Source organism: Trichoderma asperellum, chromosome 2 (genome assembly GCF_020647865.1).
Source record: "Trichoderma asperellum chromosome 2, complete sequence".
Taxonomy (NCBI): domain Eukaryota; kingdom Fungi; phylum Ascomycota; class Sordariomycetes; order Hypocreales; family Hypocreaceae; genus Trichoderma; species Trichoderma asperellum.
Genome location: NC_089416.1, coordinates 3,572,570 through 3,590,156, shown reverse-complemented (window position 1 = coordinate 3,590,156; position 17,587 = coordinate 3,572,570). Strand labels below are relative to the sequence as shown.

The 17,587-nt window shown below is 52.5% G+C and overlaps 7 protein-coding genes across 8 annotated transcripts; 3 read left to right on the top strand and 4 right to left on the bottom strand.

The window, feature by feature from the left end:
• The first annotated feature begins 11 nt into the window (after window positions 1-11).
• TKL1 (Transketolase) lies at window positions 12-3,368 on the top strand. 2 transcript variants are annotated; one of them, XM_024903222.2, is made up of 6 exons: window positions 12-582; window positions 773-819; window positions 910-1,005; window positions 1,087-1,171; window positions 1,293-2,951; window positions 3,032-3,368. In XM_024903222.2, exons 1-6 carry the CDS (start codon window positions 529-531, stop codon window positions 3,146-3,148), a joined length of 2,058 nt encoding a protein of 685 aa, XP_024766757.1. In that variant the 5' UTR covers window positions 12-528; the 3' UTR covers window positions 3,149-3,368. The 2 variants fall into 2 exon arrangements, with proteins under 2 accessions (XP_024766757.1, XP_065983006.1); XM_066126899.1 differs by lacking the exons at window positions 12-582; window positions 773-819 and having other exon boundaries at window positions 854-1,005.
• On the bottom strand, window positions 3,175-4,578 carry TrAFT101_003480 (uncharacterized protein; the record flags this gene model as incomplete). Its single annotated transcript, XM_024898854.2, has 2 exons — window positions 3,175-3,187; window positions 4,070-4,578. 2 exons carry the CDS (start codon window positions 4,576-4,578, stop codon window positions 3,175-3,177), a joined length of 522 nt encoding a protein of 173 aa, XP_024766758.2.
• A 3,139-nt stretch (window positions 4,579-7,717) lies between these two features.
• On the top strand, window positions 7,718-8,328 carry RPL36 (60S ribosomal protein eL36; the record flags this gene model as incomplete). Its single annotated transcript, XM_024907366.2, has 4 exons — window positions 7,718-7,774; window positions 7,881-7,981; window positions 8,088-8,169; window positions 8,251-8,328. The coding sequence occupies 4 exons, from the start codon at window positions 7,718-7,720 to the stop codon at window positions 8,326-8,328; spliced, it is 318 nt and encodes a 105-aa protein (XP_024766760.1).
• Window positions 8,329-8,462: 134 nt separating this feature from the next.
• TrAFT101_003478 (uncharacterized protein) lies at window positions 8,463-10,800 on the bottom strand. Its single transcript, XM_024898982.2, has 2 exons — window positions 10,323-10,800; window positions 8,463-10,245 (listed from the first exon to the last, which is right to left on the bottom strand). Exons 1-2 carry the CDS (start codon window positions 10,457-10,459, stop codon window positions 8,868-8,870), a joined length of 1,515 nt encoding a protein of 504 aa, XP_024766761.1. The 5' UTR covers window positions 10,460-10,800; the 3' UTR covers window positions 8,463-8,867.
• Window positions 10,738-11,115, bottom strand: TrAFT101_003477 (uncharacterized protein; the record flags this gene model as incomplete). Its single annotated transcript, XM_066126898.1, has 1 exon — window positions 10,738-11,115. One exon carries the CDS (start codon window positions 11,113-11,115, stop codon window positions 10,738-10,740), a length of 378 nt encoding a protein of 125 aa, XP_065983005.1.
• PUP3 (proteasome core particle subunit beta 3) lies at window positions 10,951-12,283 on the top strand. The gene is made up of 4 exons (XM_024907367.2): window positions 10,951-11,220; window positions 11,303-11,321; window positions 11,386-11,837; window positions 11,913-12,283. Exons 1-4 carry the CDS (start codon window positions 11,218-11,220, stop codon window positions 12,054-12,056), a joined length of 618 nt encoding a protein of 205 aa, XP_024766762.1. The 5' UTR covers window positions 10,951-11,217; the 3' UTR covers window positions 12,057-12,283.
• TrAFT101_003475 (uncharacterized protein) lies at window positions 12,229-16,227 on the bottom strand. Its single transcript, XM_024905829.2, has 4 exons — window positions 15,704-16,227; window positions 15,425-15,582; window positions 12,717-15,343; window positions 12,229-12,649 (listed from the first exon to the last, which is right to left on the bottom strand). Exons 1-4 carry the CDS (start codon window positions 15,819-15,821, stop codon window positions 12,556-12,558), a joined length of 2,997 nt encoding a protein of 998 aa, XP_024766763.1. The 5' UTR covers window positions 15,822-16,227; the 3' UTR covers window positions 12,229-12,555.
• Between the last annotated feature and the right edge of the window lie 1,360 nt (window positions 16,228-17,587).

Genomic DNA, 17,587 nt, shown 5'->3' with positions numbered 1-17,587 from the left:
TTGCATTCGATGTCTGCACACACCACACACAGCAGGGGCGAAACTCGGCTCCAGCAGCAGGGCTGCGGGCTCACAGTAGCGGAAACTGGCCCCGCTGGAACTTGCGCTCCGATTGCCATTTGCCGCAGCCTGGCCGCGAACCCCCGGGGCTCCAGTAGCCGCTTCAGAGTGGCTGATGGAGGGGCCACGGGTGGACGGGCGAAGCTTTAGAGGGGCCGATAGAGGCGACACAGGGGGAACTTGGATGAGGGTTGGGGGGCTTCGCAGCGGTCATTGAGATCCTAGAGGCGCCAGAGCCAGCGGTAAAGTGGGCGGCCGGTGGGTTTGTTGGCTACTAGGTAATGATCCCCTAATACGTGACATAACGTTAACCCCTCAACAGAAAAAAAAAAAGGTTCCTGCGTTCAGCAACACCAGGTGCTTTATATTGCTCCCTCCCCCTCCACCCGGCCTCCATTTCTCTTCTCTATTCATCTCAGCTATCTTGATACCCCCTATTCCTTCTTATAGCGCACGCAATTCGCAATCATGGGCTACACAGAGGTTGACCAGAAGGCCATCAACACCATCCGCCTGCTCGCGGTATGTTTTCTCCCACATTGTCTACCCCGCCATTGCCCCTCCATAGCAGCAGCAGCTCTAGCTACGCGACACTGAGCGAGCAGCCAGCGACAGTTGGACCGTGAAGAGCGGGCAATGAGCAGACAGCGGCAGCAGCTAGAAGAAGAAGCTAGAAGTGAGAGCAATTGACTGACGGGAATCGCCATTCCAGGTTGATGCGACCTTTAAGAGCAACTCGGGACATCCCGGTGCTCCCATGTAAGTTTGTCCAAGGCGCCCAGCGATGCGCATTCCCGCCGCACCCGCCATCCCCGCCCGAGCTTGCTGCTGACGCTGGATTCTGCGCAGGGGCATGGCTCCCATTGCTCACGTTCTCTGGGACAAGTTCATGAAGTTCAACCCCAAGAACCCCAACTGGCTGAACCGCGACCGATTCGTCCTCTCGTAAGTGCTGTCGCCCAACACCGTGGGGAGAAAAACCCCGCGCAAAATCGTGAGACTGACACGCGTTTCTGCCCAATCCAGCAACGGCCACGGCTGCATGCTCCAGTATGCGCTCCTCCACCTGTTCGGCTACGCCCTGACCATCGATGACATCAAGGCTTTCCGAGTAAGTTTCCAGACTGCGCTGAAGAAATCGAGGAAGAAAGAGGAGACGAAGCCCATTAGCCCTGAGCACAAGAAGGGGCTGAAACTGATGCAGCGGCGCTAACCCAATTACCCATTTCTAGACTGTTGATAGCATCACTCCTGGCCACCCCGAGGCTCACGATACCCCCGGTATCGAGGTCACCACCGGCCCTCTGGGTCAGGGTATCTGCAATGCCGTCGGTCTGGCCATGGCCCAGGCTCACACCGCCGCCGTCTTCAACAAGCCCGGCTTCACCCTCTCTGACAACTACACCTACTGCTTCCTCGGCGATGGCTGCTTGATGGAGGGCGTTTCCGGTGAGGCCTGCTCCCTGGCTGGCCACCTCCAGCTCGGCAACCTCATTGCTATCTACGACGACAACCACATTTCCATTGACGGCAACACCAACGTTGCCTTCACTGAGGATGTTGCCAAGCGCTACGAGGCTTACGGCTGGCACGTCGTCGTCGTCGAGAACGGCGACCACGATCTCCAGGCCATGGAGGACGCTATCAAGCAGTGCCAGGCTGTCAAGGACAAGCCCTCAATCATCAAGCTGCGAACCACCATTGGTTTCGGCTCCCTCCAGGAGGGCACCCACGGTGTTCACGGCTCTCCCCTCAAGGCCGACGACATCAAGCAGCTCAAGACCAAGTTCGGCTTCAACCCCGAGGAGAGCTTTGTCGTCCCCAAGGAGGTCTCCGACCTGTACGCCAGGCACTCTGCCGAGGGTGCTGCCCGCGAGGAGGAGTGGAACAAGCTGTTTGCCAAGTACGCTGAGCAGTACCCCTCAGAGGCCGCTGACCTTGAGCGCCGCCTGAAGGGTGAGCTGCCTGAGGGCTGGGAGAAGCACCTGCCCGTCTACACCCCCGCCGACGCTGCCATCGCCAGCCGAAAGCTGTCCGAGACTGTTCTCAGCAAGGTCGAGGCTATCCTGCCCGAGCTTGTCGGTGGATCTGCTGATCTGACTGGCTCCAACCTTACCCGCTGGAAGGAGGCTGTTGACTTCCAGCCCAAGGCTACCGGCCTCGGAGACTACTCCGGACGATACATCCGATATGGTGTCCGTGAGCACGGTATGGGTGCCATCATGAACGGTCTGGCCGCCTACGGAACCATCATCCCCTACGGTGGTACTTTCCTCAACTTCGTCTCCTACGCTGCCGGTGCCGTCCGTCTGTCTGCCCTGTCTCGCGTCCGCGCCATCTGGGTCGCCACCCACGACTCCATTGGTCTGGGCGAGGACGGTCCTACTCACCAGCCTATCGAGACTCTGGCTCACTTCCGTGCTCTCCCCAACTGCATGGTCTGGCGCCCTGCTGACGGCAACGAGACTAGCGCTGCCTACTACATTGCCCTGACCTCCAAGCACACCCCCAGCATCATTGCCCTCTCCCGACAGAACCTGCCCCAGCTCGAGGGCTCCGTCATCGAGAAGTCCATCAAGGGTGGTTACGTCCTGCAGGAGGTCGAGGGTGCCCAGGTCACCCTGGTCTCCACCGGTTCCGAGGTTGGTATCGCCGTGGATGCCGCCAAGCTCCTCCTGGAGAAGCACAACGTCAAGGCCCGAATTGTCTCCATGCCTTGCTTCGAGGTCTTCGACACCCAGTCCAAGGAGTACAGACTCTCTGTTCTGCCCGACGGTATCCCCTCACTGTCCATTGAGGTCATGAGCACCATGGGCTGGGAGAGATATACTCACGAGCAGTTCGGTCTCAACCGATTCGGTGCCTCTGGTGCCTACAAGGATGTCTACAAGGTACGTTTCAATAATTACTATATACGAAAAAAAAAAAAAATGAAGAGAAAAAAGGAAATTTACTAACCCATTCACTATAGAAGTTCGAGTTCACCCCCGAGGGCATCGCTAAGCGCGCTCTCCTCACCATCGACTTCTGGAAGGACGTCCCCAACATCCGATCCCCCATCAACCGTGCTTTCCAGCAGCTCATTTAAATAAATATCTGAGGAGAAAGACCGAATTAAACGTTAAATCTTCCAGAATATAAATGATACACGAAACAGGACAAACAAAAACCCTGAAAAGAAGTGATGCCTGCTAAAGAAGGGAGCACATGATTTCACGTAGTGACGACTCTGGGTATGGGAGCACAGGAAATGTTGAAGTTTCTTTTTTTCTTTCTTCTTTCTTAATACAGTAAAAAAAAAAAGCAATAGATGAAATATAAAAAAAAGGAAAATCGAGATTAAGATAAAACAAAAACTTGTGAGGTCTTGAGAACTAAAAAAAGACTTTGTCCATTAAATTACAAAACCCTTTCTTTTAAACGCCATTAGAGCCAACATGCTAGCTTCTTTTGTATACCCCCAACGTGATTCTGTGCGACGATGAAAAGATGTAAGAACAAAAAGAAAACAGGACACCAGTTCTTCTCATTAGCTTGTGTATACTCTCATCTTTATGTGCCTCGCTCCGAAATGCTGCTATCTTATAGGAATTATATCGCTCGAGTGCGTCTGTTTCGTTCCATTCATATCTTTCTTTCTGGGGTGATTTGGTGCTATGTCTAAGCTGCGACGCCGCCTGGTTCGGTTGTCGAGCTTTGAATAATAGTTCAATACTCGGAATGGACGCGGCATTCTAGGGGGGCCGCAATATGTCCACTCTATAATGCTTTTGTTTTCGATCATCATTCCCAAGTAATGACCGTTTGGTTATTTCTTTGGTTATTTCTTTGGTTTTCTTTGGTTTTCTTTTCTTTTCTTTTCCTTTCTTTTGCTTTCCTTTTCTTTTTTTAATTTTTTTTTCTTTCTTTTTCTTTTTCATTTTTTTTTTTTTTTTTTTTCATAAACTTTCAGTCGGCGTTGCTGCTGCTCCTCCCGTCATTGTCCTGCTCCAGCCCCTGTGCCGTCCACTCCCGCTGAAACTCTCGGCCGATGCGCTCCAGCCTCGCAGCAGCGCGCCGGGCCTCTCTCGCATCGTCCGATGTAGCAGCGACGACGACGCTGATCAGAGCGGGCGCCACGGTGTCGTCGATGGCGGGCCTTGCCGTGTCCGGGGTGCGGGTGCTGCTGCTGTCATCGTCGCCGACATGGTGGTCATGGTCGTGCTCGTGCTCGTCTCTGTACTTGTATTTTGAAAACGAGTCCGACTCCTCGGAGAGATCGCCGCCGCCGCCGGATTCTCTGGGGTCGAGGTAGGACTGTAAGACGACGGCGCCGGAGTCTGGGTACTCGACCATGATGCGCTGCGGGCGGCCGAGGTTGGCGCGCTGGGCGGTGGTCTGAGAGGTTATGGCGCTGGAGGTGAGTTTGGTGAGGGACTCGAGGTGGCTTTCCGACGAGGACGACGTGATGAGCGGGGTGAGAGTGAGGTCGGTGAGGTGGAGGGAGAGGGTGGGATGTTGCGAGGGGAGGTTCGACATGGTGAGAGAGTGAGGATGGCGAGCTCTTTTGTTGCGTCTTGATGTGGCTTTTGCCTGTAGTCTCTCTTTCTACTCCTCCTCTCTCTTATCTTTTATGCGCGCAGATATTAAGCCGAGATATTTCTAGTTGTGATATTTGTTTTGCAGTTTTTTCTTCTAGACGCCAGAATCCAGCTTCAGGGATGGTAAACAGCGCGGCCTGATTTGGCAAGTTTTGTCCTGGGCGCCTGATCTGTTTCTGGCTCTCTCTCCCCCCCCCGTATCGTATGGAGTGGGCGCTGATGACGTCGGTGTAGCGGGTGTTTTTTCTATCGTGGTGTCATGACTTATAGCTCAGCGCGCGCTCTGATCGTTCTAATCTAGCAGCGAATAGAAAAGGAATAACAACAAGGCTACAAGAAAAAAAATTGGGAAGAAAGAAAGAAAAGTAAAAAGAACACGCGAGAGAAAGAAGGGAAAAGGGAAAAAAAAAGACAAAAAGCAACGAGTCAACTGCGCTGAGGTATATTAAGAGGGGGGGGTTCCATTCTCTCTCACTGTCTCTTAGCATCTCATCCCAGGTATCCTCCTCCGTTGATAAAGAAGGGGGAGGCTGTCGCAGCAGGCGGGCCCTATCTTAGGTAAAGCGGCACTCGGCAGGCTAAGAGCAGCCACAGGCGCTCGCTGCCTCTTAGTTTCGGCGGGCTTTTGGGGCCAGCCTACAGCCTCCCAGGTCGTTTTGCTGCATTTCCAGCGGCCCCCCCCTTCTCCCCTCTTTCTGGCCCCCGTAGCGGGGACACCCCGCGCTTTGGTGCTGTTTTTAGTGCAGAGTAGGATTGGGGGATGTTTCTTCGCTGCTTGTTATACTTGTTATATACCTGCCTGTGCATGGGCACTATGCTCCATTGCTGGTCGCAGTACTTTGCTTTGTGCGTTCTGCACGCTGTGGGGAAGAGGAGAGAGAAGATGCGAGAGGAGCTGCTGTGGAGGAGACAAAAGGTCACACCCTCGGAGCAGCATCTGGCGGGAGATGCAGATGACAGAGATGCAGAGCACGCCGGACCAGACCGCAAGTCACCGGCGCTGCAATCGGCATCGTCCTCAGGGGCGAATTGACCACCCCCTGGCGCTGCGCAACACGTGCGTTCACATGGAAACGGGGAATCGACTGCAATCAATGGCATCTCGGCGGATTGAAGGAGTGAGAGCGCAGACTGCCATCTACCAATGCACGTATGTACCTTGGTGGCTTGTACATGCATCGTCTGTAGGCTACTGCTGTAAATGGATCGTCGTCGTCGAGGTTTACCGCCTAATACCTACTGCGCTAAAACACAAGCAGCTACAGGTGCTAATTTCCCACAACACCCGGCCAGCATAGACTTTCGGTGCCTCCCTTCGTGCGTCACCGGGTGGCCGATCTTGGCGGCGCCTCATACCTTAATTCACCACCTCGCCAAACCCAAAGCGCAGTCCAAGAGCATAGGCACAATCGTGCTATTTTGTTGGACAAATGGCTACAGTGGTATATACAGTACAATCAATGAAAATCACCTTGGCTGCCGTCATAGCCTTCCCAACAAAGAAGGTGGTTCTTTTGCGAGAGAGAGGCGGGGAGGGGAGCGTTCATGGCAGAGCCGAAATGCACGCGAGCAGCACCATCTGACGACAATCGGCGGGCGAGAGAGACGGGAATAACAGAGTCGAGGAGAGATGGCAGTTGGGAATAATGGAACAGTATCACAAATCCACATTTTATGGGGATCTCGTCTGTTACTGCCTCTTTTCCGCTGCGTGCAGCTACTGCGCCAGTACGAGTACGAGGTTATCATGAGCCAGATACTGCACTATTCAGTCTGTATAAGTAAAATAAGCGCCCTTGTCGCCGCTGCATACATTATTAGTAGGTCCTATCACGACTTATCCACTGCGCTGGACAATTCGCCAATGGCGGATGATAGCGAACAGCAAGGGGTCCCCCCCATTCTGGCTAACAGCTGCTTGGTCTGAACAATGAACGACTGCTGCTGCCAGGGTCATGGTGCTACCTAGTATTGGTTAGCTATTCTCAGTGGTGCCAGGACTCTAGCTAAGAGGATTGAAGCGGGGGAAACGCTCTTGGGGGGGGGGGCAAGTTGGAGCTCTTTTTGCGGGCTGCGAATAGCTGCACGGGAACAACAACGGGCGGGAGAAACGGCGGAGCAAGGATTCTTTGTTTGCCGTCACTTTTCTGTTCTACTGTAATAGGCGCAACGTACGGGTCACTCCGATTTACGTATGCCTGTCAATGGCTCGTGACCGCTTACTTGGATCTGCTTCTGCTTATAGGCGAGAACTGACAGAAATGTTACGCTTCAGACAATCGGGGGAAAACATCAGACGGCTTCGCTCGCATCTTTTCGATTCGTTTCGCTCCGCTTCGGCCATCTTCCTCCCACCGAAATCGTGTTAGCCGATGGCAATGACCATTAGTAGTGCCCATTGCATCAGCAGCCTGGACTTGTGAGTGCTACAGAAGCTTAGCTTCTCAACAAGAACCGCTAGGCATGACTCGTGAAGGTGATGAAGAAGTTCATGATAAGCTCGTTCTGGAATGTGTACGAGCATAGTTTACCAGACATGCTCAGAACTACGGCGGCGTAGAATTCTGGGGCAGTTACACCGAAAAGAAGCCATTGGAGACAGAGTCGAAGAAGAAAAAAAAGGCCGGCAATTGGATCGCCATTGGATCTCCGGAATCGTCGCCATTTGCTGGTCAATTGGGTAGTCCTTATTCTCCTTCAATGCCTCACAATGAGTATTTGGAGTGCTTATACCGAGGATATAATATCATAACCAAGACAAACGCTGCTGCTGGTGCTGCTTGTACATTCTAGTAAACAATTGGCATTCCAAGCTACTCCAATTCAGGAAAAGTCTCCAATCACAATCAAGCTCATCCTTCTGCCAGCGCCCAAAGCTCCCTTATCTTATCACGTACCCTCTCGCACGTGACCCACAAACTCCGCTTCGGAAAAATCCAATTCCCACAGCAGGGACCCTCCCACCGCACGAAATTTCCTATTAGCGCTGGGTCGAAATTTCGAAATCCTCTCTTTTTTTTTCCTTTCCCTTTTACGACAACGAAATTTCCGATCAAAAGTCGACAAATTCATTCGCAATGGCTAAGGAAGCGCCTGCAAAGACCGGTCTGGCCGTTGGCCTGAACAAGGGCCACGTACGTCAACTCGCGATCTCACCTCGTGGAGGATCTCTGCCCTCTACCTCTCTGGCAGACGATGGACGCTGAAACTGACGTTTTTTGGTTTGTTACCCAAATATAGAAGACTACCGCTCGTGTCGTCAAGCCCCGTGTTTCCCGCACCAAGGGACACCTGAGCAAGCGAACCGCCTTTGTGCGTGAGGTCGTCAAGGAGGTTGCTGGGTGAGTTTCTATAATACCATGTTGCTGTCTTTCCAATTTTGATATTGGAACTTTTTTTTTTTTTTTTTTTCAAGAATTAGTTGCTAATACATGCATCTTTTAACAGCCTCGCTCCCTATGAGCGTCGTGTCATCGAACTTCTCCGCAACAGCAAGGACAAGCGTGCCCGTAAGCTGGCCAAGAAGAGGGTACGTTGCGCCATGGAACATTGCACACAAAGAAAATAGTTTTGGGGGGGAATATCATGACTAACTTTCAATCTCCTATAGCTCGGTACCTTCGGCCGTGCCAAGAGAAAGGTCGATGAGCTCCAGCGCGTCATCGCCGAGTCCCGTCGTGCTCACTAAACGATTTACATAAAAAAAATCGAGGCAATGGGAGGGATATTTCGGTAATGGCAAATAAAAAAAGAATTGAAATAAAAAGGAAACAACTTCTTTTTTCTTAAAATCAAGCACGGGTTTTTCGCATGGATTCGGCGCGGGTCATGATTTTCGATTGATTCAATTTGGGCTTTAATGCGACGGCGCAGCAACGGTATATAGCTGCGGGTTTTCATTCCGTCAGAATTTTACATTCTCCAAGATATGCCGTCTTTTTGACCCAACTGAGATACCTTTTTTTTTCTCTTCTGACGTCCAATTTCTCACCCAATATCACTCACTGTAGTTGTAAAAACCAAAACAAAATTGCCTGAATTATGTCTAAATCCGTACTATTTGTGTTCAATATTCAACATAGTTTTCGCCTCCTCGATATTGGTCAAACAAAGCGGAGAAAACGCCTTTAGCATGTACATGATGCCAATCCATCCCAATCCCAGTAGGATACAAATGAGAACACAACAAAATTTAAGCCCGCTCGCTCACTCACTCGCTCTTGTAGTCTATTTCTTCCCAAGTTTCAGCCATTTGGGCATCTTCTTTCCAGAGCCATCGCCGCCCTCCTTCGCCGGAGCTTTTTGAACCTGCGGTACCGCTGATGGCCCAGCTTTATCGTCCTCAATGGTAGGTATCTCGGGCACCTTGATGGCCTGTCCCTGCTGGGCAAAGTTGGCCTTGAGGAAGGGCTGTTTCCGGGCTTCTTTCGGCACGTCATCATTCCACACTAAGCTTACAAGGACTCTGCCTGAGAGCTTATACGCCCGGATGAGGTTGTGCTTAGGGGTGTCATCATCCTTGATTACGGTCTTGCTTCCGGGGATGACAAGGTGGAACGACTGGCCATTGTTGGCCATGACATGCCGAACGGCCTGGTACAAGAACGCGCCGGTATCTGACGGGCCAACTTGCCAATCGCTGCTGGTATTGTCTGGGAACCGCACCTTGATGAGCACAGACTTGACGGCATCAATCTTGGCCCGCTCAGCCGCCTCCTTTTCTTCAATTTCTCTGTCAGACAACAGTCTTTTGTTCCTGGAGCTTTCTAGTAGGCGGGCCTGATGTAGTTGAGCCTGGGCGATAGTGGGTGTGAAATCACTTTCGTCGACTGGGGCAAGAGCGGCAGCAGGTGTTGAGTTTGTAGGAGCGAGGAAGACATTGACAGGTTCCAAGCGTAACTGGGGATCCGAGTTATTCGTTTCGGATTGTATTGATGCTGTTGAGTCTTGTGTAGCTTCGGGAGCTGCCTCTTGCTGCGCTTCGGCCGTGTTATTGATAGTCTCGGTTAGAGCTTCAGTCATGGGTACATCTCCATCTGTGGGTAGATCTTGAGGCTTGTCCTCAGAGACGCTTGGAGCCGCATTTTCCTTCTCCTCCCGCTTCTCCTTCTCTTCTTCTTTGAAAAAGGTTCCTATTTGTTCCATCGCCTCATATAGCGTTTGGTCAGTCCTTCTGAACGATAGCCGTATTAGGACATTTCCAGAGTTGTGTCCCAGCTGCGACAAGGATTTCTGAAAGTCAGCAAACGACCCAAGCTCCCGGCCCATGATATTCAAGACTGGCGTCTCATAATATAGCTGACCGGCGCCAGAGTTCTCGCTGTTGACCGTCTGGGCCACGCCTCTGGCCGTAATATTGATGTTCTTCCCCGCGCTCGCCTCGCCGCTCTCAAACTGTCGCAGCACCTGCCATATTGACAAGTCGGAGGGAAACTTCTTGATCAGTCGGCCACCAGGGATTTCTTTGGCCTCTGGTTGGGGGACCTGCAGGGCGATTTGAACGGCTGATGGGGATTTGGACTTTTGCACAAGCTCCAGCTTGGCGCCGGCGAGGAGGCCAGAGGTGCGGAACGGTATGGAGAGATCGACTTGCTTCTGCTTGTGTCTAGACAGATGAGTGTTAGCTAGATATGCGCAGCACAGAGCGACGAGCGCGGTAGAGCTGAGGCGTGTTATACGCACTTAATCAGATACTTGTCCCCGTCTAGGCCAAGCTTCTTGCAAGCTTCAGCGAGGACATCCGACAAGTAGGTGCCGGGGCTGACTTTGATCGTGGTGCGCCTCAGATCCGTGGCGATGACCACGACGTGCGACGACATGATGTCGACTAGGCTGGGAAGCTCTAGTGAAGCTGCAATAGCCTCTGGGATCTGTGGTCGCTGTTTACTGAACTGTCAAGTATGAGGACGGGTGATTTTGAAGCTCTGTACTCCGTACGATAGTGGTAGGATACGATGGTGGGGTTGCGACCGTCTTCGCTGCCGGTATAGAAAAAGAATAAGCCCACCCACTGCAAGTGACTGCAAGCAAAGAGGAGCGAATCAACCAGAAGAAATCAAATAAGCAGGAGAAAAAGCCAAGCCTCGTTGTCTCTCAACTATCTCTTCTCCGCAGCCGAAACAATCTTCTTTGCAAACGCCCCAACGGCCAGCCAAGCTGTCCAAAGCCGATTAGATATCCAAGCAAACGACCCACCCGCCTTCTCGAACAATCCGCAGGCAGCCTCGCCCAAGGCGGTCGCACATACGTAAGAGCGCGGCACTAGCCACAGCGGCAGAAGCTCGGCTGCTGCCCGCCCGCGCAGGTTGCGCCACACAGCGGCCACGCCAGACCATGTTTGCCTGCGCTTTTGGCGTGCCGGCCAAGCGTGGGGAGAGACACAGAGAGAGCTGGGCAGCTTAGAGAGACGGCCAGCGAGAGCTTCCTCATCACCGACCAGACTGCGCTGCAACACCCTGCGATACCACGACTGCATTGATTCGAGCGACGGGTCCTCTAGGGGGAGCACGGCTTATACATCCACCTGCACTGCTGCTGTGAATTCTGAACCTCGTTCTACACAACAACAGCAAGCATCATGGTACGTGCCGTATTGTCATTGTCGTTATCATGATAGCCATCCATTGAATTCAAGCTAACGCCGTGCCCTTCTCGCCATGCAGTCTTCTCCCTTTTCGATCAGTTAGTTGTCCTCCGGTCCATCCTGCATCCAATCTCTCTGCTGACTCTTCTCCTCTCCCCCCAGACGGCGGTGCCTGTGTCGCCATGGTCGGCAAGGACTGCGTCGCCATCGCCTGCGACCTCCGCCTCGGCCTCCAGGCCCTGACCATCTCCAACAACTTCCCCAAGATCTTCCAGTACGGCGACGTCTTCCTGGGCCTGACCGGCCTGGCCACCGACGTCAGCACCGTCAGCGACCTCTTCCGCTACAAGGTCAACATGTACCGCCTGCGCGAGGAGCGCGCCATCGCCCCGCGCACCTTTGCCAACCTCGTCTCCTCCTCCCTCTACGAGCGCCGCTTCGGCCCATACTTTGTCTCGCCCGTCGTCGCCGGGCTGGATCCCAAGACCGGCCAGCCGTTCATCTGCGGCTTCGACAGCATCGGCTGCATCGACTTTGCAAAGGACTTTATCGTGTCGGGCACGGCGTCGGAGCAGCTGTTTGGCATGTGCGAGGGTCTGTGGGAGCCTGATCTGGTACGTTTTTACCTATGCTCTTCCCTCCCAGAGGACATAAACATCATCTTTTTACTTACATCTAAAACCTCATAGGAACCTGATGCGTTGTTCGAGACCATTTCACAAGCCCTCCTGACCGCCGTCGACCGTGACGCCCTATCCGGCTGGGGAGCCCACGTATACATCATCGAGAAGGACAAGGTCACCAAGAGGTTACTAAAGGGTAGACAGGACTAAACTTGCTTTTTTTCTCATATAAATACATGTTACTAGAAGAAGAAGAAGAAGAAGAAGAAAAAAACGGGATATCACATATAATTCGGGGCCTGCAAGTGACCGAAGCTGTGTATGCTGTATGAATAGCAGGGAAGAGCTGACTCGAACACGCCAATCGAGATTACGAATGCATGCAAAGACACAATGAAATAAATAATTAAAAAAAGACTCCCAAAAACATTACTTTCTGAGAATCATCCCATAGTCTATTTTGCGTCACAGTTACGTTCTATATCATGTTATCCTTACTTTGGTTTTAGACTTCTTATGCCAAAATTGGTCGTAAGAGCTCATCTTATACTGCCAGACCTTTATACGGAACGCCGATTTACAGCTTGTTTACCCGTCCAATGCCAGTCAACTAGTGAGTAATGTCTCTCTTCCTTCTATATACCTGTATGCATTGTGTATGTGTATATAATGTAAATATACCCTCTATTCTTTTTTTTTTCTCTCTCGTTTACTCCTCCTTCTTTGCCTTAATGGCCTTGGCGGCCGGCTTCTGCTGCATGAAAAATTGCCTCTCAATAACCTTGAGGATTTCGTCAAGAATACTAAATGAGTCTTGTTAGTTTTCTCTTCTAAAGTCAAAGACGAATAGAATCGAGAGCAAAAACTTACACTACAGGCGCGCTGATAATAGTGACAGCTTGCCATTCCAGCATATTCAGCGGCAAGATAGCAAACAGATTCTGCAGAATAGGCGTGTAGAGGAGAGCAAAGTGAAGGGCCATGGACAGAGCAATGGCGTATACGAGCATCATGTTGTTCCACAGTGGCAGAGTGAGGAGTGACTCGCTGGATGACAGAGCATTCATGGCGTTGAACATCTCAATCACAACGAGAATCGACAGAGATACGGTAGAGGCCGACTTAGCCATATCGTTAGAAAACATCTCGCATCCGATCTCGGGGAACTCGGCTGAGCAACGGTGGAAGCTAGAAAGCTGTCGGAAGGTGATCTGAGGACCCTCAGGGTTGTACATGAACCACCAAGCGTAACCAGCCACGGTTGCAAGACCGACATAAGTACCAATGATCAGGTAGCGCATAAACAACCAGCCACCAATGAGAGGCTCATCTCTTCTACGAGGCTGGCGCTTCATGATGCCGTGGTCGGGCGGGTTAAAGGACAGGGCGGTGGCGGGGAGACCATCAGTGACGAGGTTAACCCAGAGCAGTTGAACGGGGATCAGCGCCTCGGGCATTCCGAGAGCTGCCGTCAAAAAGATGGAAACCACCTCACCAATGTTGGAGGAGATCAGGTAGCGAATAAACTGTTGAGTGTTGTTGTAGATGGAACGGCCTTCCTCGATGGCCACCTCGATGGTTGCAAAGTTGCTATCAGCCAGAACCATGTCCGCAGCCAGCTTGGAGACGTCAGTTCCAGAGCCCATAGCCACACCGATATCAGCCTTCTTCAGAGCAGGAGCATCGTTGACACCGTCACCAGTCATGGCAACGACCTCGCCAAGGGACTGGAGAAGGTCAACCAACTTGGACTTGTGACCGGGCTCAACACGAGAGAACAGAGAAGCCTTCTTAGCCGCCTCCAGCTGCTCGTTGGGGCTGAGGTTGTCGAATTCGCGTCCAGTGTAGCTCTTGCCTTGAAGATCTTCATGCTGGCCAAAGACACCAATCTGTCTGCAGATGCTCTCAGCAGTGTTGCGGTTGTCACCAGTGATGACAATGACACGGATACCAGCATCTTTACACTTCTTGATAGAGGCGGGGACTTCGGGACGAGGAGGATCCAGCATGCCAACCAATCCAAGGAAGGTCATGTTTTGTTCCAGCTGGGCATATTGTTCGGTGGACTTGGCAGACCTGACCAGCGGGTTCTTGGAAACATCCTCAATGCTGGCAAGGGCAATGACACGAAGTCCTCGGTTACCATATTCCACAACTTCCTTGAGCAGAGTGCTCTGGAGCTTTTCGCTAAGGGGAACTCTGTTGCCGTTGGCACCAACAATGGTGCTTGTGCAGCGCTCAATGACGGATTCGGGGGCTCCCTTGACAAGCAGTTTCTTGGCTTTGCCGTTCTGGACGAGGACTGACATGCTCTTTCTGTCGCGGGAGAACTCGTAGGTCGCAAGTCGTGGCAGCCTCTGTTCGTGCGCAGTGCTGGCAAAGTGTCCGCAGTCTTCAAGGGCAGTTCCAGCAGGGGCACAGGGGCCGACCTTTTCAACGAGAACTCGGAGAGCGCCTTCGGTGGGCTCGCCAACGCTGGAGAAAGTAGCTGTGCGTGAATCATAGGCCAATTGGGCATCGTTGCAGAGAGCAGCGACCTCGGCCATCTGAAGAACAGTAGAAGAGGTGGCAGCAAGATTCTCGACAACCTGACCGTTCAAAGTAATATTGCCCTTGGGAGCAAAAGTAGTGCCCTCAACAGTGAGTTCAGTCAGATCGGTTCCGGCTTCGTTGAGATAGACCATCTTGTTGACGCTCATCTGGTTGGTAGTGAGTGTGCCAGTCTTGTCAGAGCAGATGACACTGCAGCTGCCCAGAGTCTCGACGGAGGGCAGGCTACGCACAACGGCGTTCTTAGCCGCCATTTTGCGAGTGCCAAGAGCAAGGCAAGTAGTGATGACGACCGCAAGACCTTCGGGGATCGCAGCGACGCCCAAGGAGACGGCAATCTTGAGATAGTAGATGGCTCCCTTGGCCCAGGTACCGTGGCTAGGGTCGTTGAAGTTTGGAATATTGATCAACCAGACGAGGATGCAAATGACGGTAATGACCTTGGCCAGATTATCGCCAAAATCGTTGAGTTTCTGCTTCAGGGGAGTAGGTTCGGAGATTTGGGCAGTGATGCTTTCGTGGATATCTCCAATGGCGGTGTTGGAGCCTGTCAAGACGACAATGGCCTTGGCGCGTCCAGTAACAACCGTAGTTCCCGAGAAGAGCATGTTGACCTGGTCCTGCAAGACAGCCTTATCATCTTTTACTACAGCAGTGGAATCCTTGCCAACGCTCTCGCTCTCTCCGGTCAAGATGGCCTGGTCCACAGAAAAGCTGTTGCTCTCGATGGAAACGATACGGCAGTCGGCGGGAATTCGGTCTCCAACAGCAACCGAGACGATGTCACCAGGAACAAGATCATCGGCCTTGACTCGGGATACATGGCCACCGTTTCGGACGACATTGGCTTCGTTTGCCGAGTATTCTTGCAGAGCGGCGATGGCCTTCTCGGCACTGCTTTCTTGGGACACACCGACGACGGCATTGAGGATCAGAATGGTGAGAATCTACGCGTACAAGAACATGCGGTTAGACACCAGACTCAACCAGTTATACCAGCCAGAAGAGAGGTTGCGAGAAGCACTTACAACGGCGGGATCGACAAATGCACTCCAGCCGCCTTCGTCCTCGAGCAAGGCGAGGACAAAGGAAACGGCGGCGGAGCCAAGCAGGATGATGACGAGTTGATCTTTGAATTGTTCTAGAATGAGCTCCCAGAGGGGAGTGGGAGGCTCTTCGGGAATCGCTACGCTAGAGTTAGCATCATGGGCATCAAGTCAGGGCTGCATCTGATATGGTGGGGGCGAGCAGGTCGGCGAAAGAGACCGCACAAGAGCTTGGAGGCTCTGGGATTCGGGGATGCGCACCATTGCGGCCGTGTTTCTTTCGAAGCTCAGAGACTTGGTTGTCAGTCAAGCCGGTCTGTTCCTTGACGCTGAAGTTGGCCAGCACCGCGGCGATGGGAAGAGCATAGGCGTTGTCCATGGTGGCGGGTTGCGCCGAGAGCGGCGGGGGCGCAACGAGATCTGGATCCGGGTCGAGGCTCTCGCTATGGAAATCGAGAGGCTCTGCTGTAGACTCTAGACTTGGGACCGAAGATGCCAAACGCAGAATCCAGGAGTGGAAGACAAACGAGAGAAGTGGACAGCAGGGCACTAGCAGGTAGTAATAGGTAATCTACGGGACAAGGCAGCGGGTTGCCAACATGGCAGATTTGTCAAGACTTTGTCCCCGAGAAAAAAAGGCTCCACGTGGTGGGCGGCAAAAGGAAGCCAGGCTGACCCGCGCAGTAACAGTTGCAAAAAAGTTCGGGGGGGCCCGCCGCTGAGTCTCACGGCCGTCGCCAGGAAAACTTCAACGTGTTCTGTTCGAGTTCTCAAGCCAAGGGGTGGAGGGCCTTTGCATCACTGCCTCGCGCGAATGGCTTGGGCTTGTCCGCCTGCGGTTAGCTTCAGGGCCGTCTCGGCAGCGCCTTGCTGGGCGGTTCGGGCGAAGCATGCCAGGGCCGAACTAGGCTCCATGCCAGGCCGGACTGTGCTGTGCACTGTCGATGCGGCGGCCGACGGGCCATCGGCAGTGTGCTTTAGCGGGTGGTTTGTGCGAGACGTGGCGGCGACACAGTGCGGTCTCGGATCCCGCTGGAGTGGCGGGCTTTTGCCTCTTGTCTGCCGGCCAGGATGGGATGAATAAAGGTCCCTGCATACGGTTGGTTGATGAGAGTGCCTGGCAGCATTTCATTTCGCGTCGAATGCTTGCCCAAAGTCGCGTATTAGCTCTCATCCCCAGACCATGCACAGATATATTCAGCAGGTATATATAGGGCATTGTATAGGTATGTATGTGTCACTGGTGCTTCTTGTGTCCCCTTGCCAGGCTTTTCCCTTTTTTTTTCTTCTACTGTATGCCCCTGCATCGCCAATAAGCGGTGGCAGCCTGGCATGCAGGAATGGGGATGACCAAGACGCGGCTTTCAGATTGCGGCTAGTATTTGTAAGACTGAAACCTGCTGCATGTCTTGAGCCTTGTGCTCCGTATCACTCCAGCTGAAGCCGCCGAATCCCACAATTATGCTCCATATCGGTCCGCACAACTTGGCTCCGATGCAATGTGGCAAACAACAGAACGCCCCGTAAGAAGTCGGCAGCCGGACGGCATCGGTTCGGCGGCGTCTGCCATCATGGAACTGCATCCCAGTGTGGTCATCTACATAGAACTACAACTTGGCAAGGCTGAGTCGTTCGCTACGTACTGCTCTACGGCCCTACTATAGGTTACCGCTATATTGGAAAATCACAAGGAACATGGGTTTGCTTCTGGGCGCGCTGGTCAACGTGCAGCCTATCGCAACCTACATTCGTCAACATTTCCTATTTCCCCCTTAATGATGTTAATATACGTAATGGAAGATGTGAATTTCCAGATATAAGCATTCAAAGATCTTACTAGGTTGCCATTTTATACCGAACTGTGGCATTCGGAACTCTGTTTATAACACCTTCAGAGCGCCGCTGTCCACTCCCTTCCTTATTAGTATGGGAAAGAGACAATGCCCTGCCAACGGTCAACATCGCTCTTACGGCTCTCGTCAATACAACTTCTGTGTTATTATGCTATTCTCCCCGCTACAATGCCAACGACTTCTCTGCCCATATTATCATATTCCCAACTTGTACACTTTGCTATGTTTGGATCGTAAATCTCCAGCTCCTTTTGGTCTTTGGCGTGTTGGAGCCACTTTTACATGTCATTTT